A 7,362-nucleotide genomic window follows, 5' to 3' on the forward strand; every position below is an offset into this window, starting at 1 on the left:
ATTCAGAACTCAGTGATTATTGAGCCAGAATTGTTATCTTTGGATTTAGTTGTTTTTAAAGCTTTTCTTTCATGGTTTTGTCTCATCTCTCATTGATCTAATGGGAACTTTTAATTGCCACATCCTCCCATGACAAGAAGTATCTACGGCTTAATTACATGTTGTGTGAAGCACCATTTTCTCTTCTTTCTGTTTCTTTTCTTAAGCCTGTCACATGTGGGATTCATTTGGCAGCCCAAGCTCTCATAATGAGAGATGTCTGAAAATCATTCCATCACTCCTTGTTTCCCTTCTCTGTGCCCTTGTAACATTACACATCCCTCCATCAGTCTCTCACCTCTTTCCAGGCTAGAGAGCTACTGTACGTGTCTTGTATGGAAGTTGTTCCTTATTTTGCTCATCCTTTACCCTGGGATATAAAATTTTTTACAAATTTACATATCCTTTGGGAGGTGAAGAACCAGAGCTGTGCATTACATTCAACGGTCAGGTGCATTATTGGTTTATAGAGGGTAATGGTGATGTGATTTGTTCCCTCTCCTTCAACAAAATCCGGTTTTATCCCGCTTAATTGACAGGTTCTATAGGAAAAAAAGCTGTTTATTGCCATCACTAGGCCATAACTAGAATGATTTGGTGCAGAATCCTTATTGCAAAACCAGCCAAAATTCCCTAAATCCATAAAATAAATGGCAACGTATTAAGGCACTGTGCCAATGAGAAATCTATAGGGCATAAATTCAGGATTAACTGCTCTCCACAAATGACATCCCACAAATGATATGAGAGAAACAAATTAAATTATACAAAGACCAGTGGTTAAAAATGCTGACATGTTTAGGATATCACAAGGAAAACCTTGGGAGACAGGAAGTGCAGTTATCTGATCCAAAGCCCATCATATCATCCAAGACCTTTCACTGATTTCTGAAAACTTTGACATGGTACCAAAGTTCTGCACAGATTTTAATCTGAGGACATAAAATTAAGTAATATGAGAGTAGCAATACGAATGGAGGGACTTTCCATGTAAACCCAAAATCACAGCAAACATGACAGAGTTAACTGAAGTTTCTTCCAGCCTCTGTAGTTTTTATTTTTATTCTTATAAAACACTTTTCTATATACTATCAGTCATTATATGTCTTGCATATCATCAATGCTTAATTGCATCTAATTATTAAGGACTGAATACATAGTGCCACATACTTGGAGTGCAACAGACATAAGGTGGCATGTCAATACTCTGAAAATCTCAGCTCCAACAGGTAAACTTGTTAATGGAAGGTATTTTACATTCTGTCATAATCAAGCATTTTTTTATTATTTAGAGATGTTTGCATTTATTGGGCATGCATATCATCTATGAGTTAAAAGGTGGTTAATCAAAGTCAGTGGTTTCTTTTATACTAATTATATATTTTTATTCTTAATTATTGTTTTTAATGAAAAGCTATTATTGACAGTTCAAATTATTAATAATATAAGCAAAATCTTGAAGAAACAACAATATTCTCATCTTAACATGCTCCACAGTTATATAACTACAGGATCCTCTCCACATCCCAGTGAAACAGTTGGGCTTTTCCTTCTACAGGCGGGTCAAGGAGCTCCCAGAAGTCCAGCAGTCTGTGCAGAGTGAGATGTGGATGAGGAGTGGGGACTTCTGGGGTTGGTGTTCAACACTTGCTCCTTTTGCAGCAAAGACATGGAGTGTCACTCCAGGGCTGTAACCACTCCAGGTTTGCTCTGTGCCTTCCCCAGATGCCACCAAGGAGCAGAACTTGCCATGAGCGCCTCAGTAGCTGGACACCATGGGACACACATTGACTCCAGGCTGAGTACAGACATGATAAAACATGATGGAACAGGAGTGGTTTCAGCCCTGAACAGACAAGGAGTTCTCTGATTTGTTTCTGGACAGGTGACAGAGGAAGATGGAAAAATGTGGAGTCCTTCCTTTCCACTGAAGCTTTCCCTAGCCTGTGCAAGGTGTGATGTTTGCCTTACACAGCAGCTGGATCCATGCCTCTCCTCCCCAGCTCTCTCTGATGATGAGCAGATGGCAGCAGCAAGGTGTCACAGATCAGGACAGACAGCCACAACCCTGGCTGCAGAGAAGGTGGCAGGACAGGACCTGCCAGGTGAGCTGGGCCTTGCTTGAACAAGTACTGAAGGCAAAATTCCTGAATTGGCTTGCTGTGGGAGCAGGGGACAGAAAGGCTGCAGAAAGTCAGAACTTTGCAAAACATGTCAGGGAGAACTGGCAGGGAGAGCCTTCATCTTCTTCATCATGCATCATCTTTGCTTATTTAGGAGAAGGGACTCCTTTGGAAAGTAGTCCCTGGAGATGACTTCACCAAGTGCCTCCAGAGGCATTCAGCCATTTCACAGTCATTTCTCAGAGAAAATCAGATGGCACCTGGCAGCCCAAGGCAGAAATACACAGAAACAGTTTCATCTCATTGCAGTGACCAGTGCGGACAAGTGAAGGAGAAATGACTGCTCTTATTTTGGATATATCTTCTTTGATGGCATCTTTTTCTCTGCACAAAATGAAATCACCTTTTTATACAGAACAATTAAGCGGTCTTGGCCCAGCTTAAAAGCAATGAAGACAATTTCCATGCCTATCATAATGTAGAGGGAAAAAAACAAGAAAAACTTGGGATGTTCTAGTTTTGTATCTCCAAATCCAATAGTGGTCAAAGTGATAAAGCAGAAATAAAAGGCTTCCTGAAAATCCATATTTCTTTCCCAGTTTGGAAGAATAGCAGCTGCACAGGAGATGTACACAAAGATAACAAGTACCATCAATACAATGGGCACATCTAATTTTTCCAACTCTTTCCCTATCTTGTCAAAATTCTCGATTACTCTGGACACCGTCTTTCCCCTGGCTAGTTCAGGACATGAACTCCATCTCTCCATGGTTTTATTTCTTGCTTGTTGTGTGTTTTCATTCTCCCTGGCAATTAACATTTCAAAAAGTTCCACGTTGCGATATTTGACCGGCCTCCGTTTCATACCTGACTGACTTCTCAGCACTTCCATAATCGTCTGGGGCTCATTGATGACTATTTTAGACTGTGCCCTGGATTTCAGTTCACTCCTTTTGCTACACGTGGATCCAGAACAGAGTTTAGAGGCCTGAATTTTGGACTGTACTTTCCTGAACTCGTTGTAAGACTTGGATAAGACAGTGGCAAGGATGTCTCCCATGTCTGTCAGGACCAAGAACATCAGAGGGATCCCAAAAAAAGCATACAACATGCAGAGATATTTCCCAATCCGTGTCACAGGATAGGTATTACCATAACCTTGAACAAGAACAAGAAGAGGAAGAGAAGGGAAAGAGAGAGAGATGTGATACATAAAATGGTAGCAGAAGATTTCCCTTAATCCAATTTGGGTATTTATATTTCCTTCCTCTAACACGTTGGATGTGAAACTTCAATTCTAAGTCAGTGCTTTTCCTTTATAGTGGGAGAAAACACTGGTGTTATAGTAACTGTATTAAATGTTAATAGCTGTTTTTCTCCTTGTCCTTCAGAAGACATGAGTATTTCTTTTCTCCCTTCAAAACCACTGCTCTTTTCTAGATGAGCTTCTAGGCCAAGTACTTAGCCTGTAAGATTATCAGCTCATATGCTGAGGTATGTTCTCCTTCATTTTCTTCATCCATTCATGTTTTCCACTTGTGGCTGCCACAGGCTTTGGTCTGAACCCAAGCTCAGTCCCTGCTTTGCTGTGAGGCACTGAAATACTACTTATTCTTGGTCACTGTTCCCCACAGGCTAACTGAGAATGCTAATCTTTACTGTTGAAGCAATTGGGAAAGATTATTGTAGTTATTGCACAGAGTGATTTTATTTACTCTTTTTTAAATTGATTTCAGTAAAAATAACTTGTGCGGTTTCAAGGCTTAAAACTTATGCTGAGCTTAAATTTAGCTATCTAGAAATCTATCCTAGCTGAGCCACTAGGGAGCTTCCCTGGACAGGGAAGAGATGGCAGTTCTGACCATCAAACTTCAGAGTAGATGCCTCAGTTCTCCCAGACAACTCAAGGTAGATAATTTTATTCTATCCTGAGGTGATTTATCGGTTCCTAATACTGGAAATAACAAATCCACTGCAATGGAAATAGCCACCTACTCCATCTACAAGCTGCAAATATTCCAGGCTTTCTATTGATCCCAAAACTCAGGTCAAAACTGAAGAAGATGCATTAATACTCAGTGCTCTGAAGGCAAAAAGTACTAGCAGTTTAGAAATAAATAAGTTGGGTCAGTGTGTATGGGGATATTTATCAAGTCCCATGGTAAAGGAGGTGGGTAAATACACCCAGGGAAGACATTTCCAACAATATGCTTTTTCATCAGTTTGCTGAAGTCAAAGCTTTCTGATAAAACATCCCCTTTCAAAAGATCCTGGCTGCTATGTTTGTCCCAGGAAATATTCATAAGGCTGAGGATTCTGGTCACATCCTCAGTGTGTCTCTGACCACCCAGACTTCTCTCTTCAAACTGCAAGAAGCTGAGTTTGAACAGTCATCTAAGACATGAGAGTCTGAGGTTCGAGCTGTGACACAGCACACAAGAGCACTGAGTACATCAGCTCTCACACTGTTTCTTGTAGAGGATAAGCTCTTGTTTAAGGTTCAGTTTTTCTTTTACTGTAAGATGCAGACCCATGCTGGGATCTTGACCATATCCTAATGCAGTGAAGAACTGGTTTTGCAATTTGATACAATGCTGTGGGAATATTTCCCATCCAGCTTTGATTATGACAAATTTGGATAGACAGTCCCTGTACTTGCCAGCATTTGAGAAAGATTAACAAAGGGATAAAAGTAGCTTTGGGAATGAGCATGAGGAGTTGTATTTAGCAATGCAGAGGGAGCCAAAATCAGAGCAGATGTTTCTATTTGATCTAGGTCCTCCTTTGAAATATGAAGTCAGAATGAAAGATTTCAGAGATGTGACTTAAACACTATCACGTGCTGTTAACCCAGAGAAATGTGAACACCACCGTGGTTAATTACAGAGCCACAGATTAACAGAGCTAAATTAGACATAAGTAACAGAGAAGCAATTGAAAAAACAATATATGCATTATGAATTACTTTTTCCAGAGAAGAAAACATTACCCAAGAAGACACACAACAATGAGAAGGATAAGGTTTGACTGAGTAATTGAGCTCTCTTTTTGGTTCAATAATTCTGTGCACATCATATGTGAATACATATTACGGTATATATGTAATGATGCAGTTAATTAGTGTGTACCATCACTAGTTACCAAATTATCACTTGTTTCTGTGACTCAGCTATGTCTCTGCAGTCTGTGTTTGCAGAACTGCTTGGAGACTCATCATCAATACTCAGGAGAAAAATTCAAGGGGATTTGAGCTTTGGGTTTAGAAGGGGTGTTTTTGTTTGTTTGTTTGTTTGTTTAGGGTGGTTTTAATTCCATGGAAGAAATGCATTAGAGAAAGCAGCAATCGGAATTGATTCTGAAGGGTGTTACTTTACCTCCGTACTTACCCACAGTGGTGAATACTGTGCAGCAAAAAAAGAGAGACCCAAAGAAATTCCATCTGTCTTCTGGACTGATAAACCAGACTGGGTCAGCTGTGTTGAAAAGCTCACGGATGTCATTCTTATATATTTTCTCATTTTCCGTCACGTTATCTGTCACAGTCACAGCAGGAGGCATAGTGAGTGTTTGCAGACCACCACTCGGAGCAGTCAGCCTGTTACTCTAGTGAAATTTACTCCAGCTGAAGACTTCTTCATATTCTCTCAAAAGATAAAAATACTCACCTTCTCACCCTCCCCTTTCAAGCCCCTCACCCCCACCTCTGAAGAAATCAGGTGGGTTCAGTGGCTTCGGTGAATAAAGAAACAAGGAACAAATAAACATAATTATAAAGAAGTAGGGCAAGAAGATTGAATAATCAGCTTCCAGCTTGAATGTCCTGTTTCATTTTAGAATTCCCAGGAGATTAGTCTTCTTTTGACCCAGAGACATTAAGAAATGTGGGGTCAACAGCAGGGAACTGACATGAACCACTTGCATCTCACTGCCCAGTGCCCTGCTGTGAATCCCAGAGCTGCAACCCTTATTCCTCCTCCCCATGGCTGAGCCTTGCTTGAAAAGATATTATTTACAGGGTTAATTTCCCAAAACTGGTCATTGTGTCAGCACAGCTACCTGAGTGAAGCCTATGTAAAAGCCCCATCACAAATCCAGGAGGATTTCTAGCCGTTCTCTTCTCCTCTACCCTCTCCATCAGCATCACTGGGTCTGGGGTGCAGAATGGCTCCTGTCCCCCTTCTGAGCATCCCATCACCAGAGGGCTGGTAGGGAAGCTCAGAGCAGGGAAGAGGGAACTGGAGAAACTTTCTGAGAGAGGATTCAGCCCCAGCAAACTGAAGGAAATACCACAGGAATCTCAGCTTCTTTTTAAGAACCTGAGGTAACCTGGGCAAAAGGGAGAACACAGGAAAATCATTCCAGGCAGAAGCACAGGGGCTGGGGAAGCTTGCAGCCAAAAATCACAGCTAAGGAAGAAAACAGCAGTCATTAGCTAGGCAGAGAGAAAATCCTGTTTGCAGGGTCAGCTGTTAGTATTTTGAAGAATGTCTTCAAAAGCAAAAAAAAATCTCCTTCAAAAAGCAAGATAATGAGTAGCTCCCTGTATGGTTAAGACATTTTGAAATTCCAGTACATACCTGATAACTTTCTGGCGAGGTAGGTCAGATTCTGCAGAAATGTTATATATTCTTCACTTAAAGTCACCTCCCGGTTACCTTCAATATGGGAAAACATGAGAGCCCCAAGAAAAGCATAGATGACAAGAGACAGAATGAAGCAGGCATGAGGAAACACTGCCCAAAATATTTTTTTACATGTCATTTTATGTCGCAGAGGCTGTGATGTTGTTGCCATCCTAAGTTCACTTTTTTGTTTTAATATATAATTTTGTGGAGAAGACACAGCTTTTAGAAAGAAGAATGAGGTTGTAAAAGCTTTTGCAGCCAAGAAAAGCTCCTCCTGTGAAAACAAGGGTTGTTCTGCCTCAGGCTTTCAGATCACATGTCTTTATAAGTGAAGATTGCACTACAGTCCCCACGGAAAAGGAGCACAACTAATCAAGCCCTGAAATACTTCTCAGTTGACGCCATGCCACTCTATCCCTGAATTATTATTGATCAGCCAGCACTGTAATGCACATGGATTACCAGCTCTTATCAGCTGCCACTGGAGCCAACTCGTGCTTAAAGTTTCTTTTCCTGAACAACAGTTTCCCATTCATAGAGCAGAAACACTTCCAGCTCCCAGGAGGGAAAATGTG

General features: G+C 40.9%; 1 protein-coding gene across 1 annotated transcript; it reads right to left on the reverse strand.

Annotated features, from left to right (window-relative positions):
* Positions 1-2,508: 2,508 nt before the first annotated feature.
* Positions 2,509-6,956, reverse strand: KCNK18 (potassium two pore domain channel subfamily K member 18). The gene is made up of 3 exons (XM_010408480.1): positions 6,740-6,956; positions 5,549-5,695; positions 2,509-3,320 (listed from the first exon to the last, which is right to left on the reverse strand). Exons 1-3 carry the CDS (start codon positions 6,954-6,956, stop codon positions 2,509-2,511), a joined length of 1,176 nt encoding a protein of 391 aa, XP_010406782.1.
* Between the last annotated feature and the right edge of the window lie 406 nt (positions 6,957-7,362).

The sequence above is a fragment of the Corvus cornix genome, chromosome 6 (genome assembly GCF_000738735.6).
Source record: "Corvus cornix cornix isolate S_Up_H32 chromosome 6, ASM73873v5, whole genome shotgun sequence".
In the NCBI taxonomy this organism is placed as follows: Eukaryota; Metazoa; Chordata; class Aves; order Passeriformes; family Corvidae; genus Corvus; species Corvus cornix.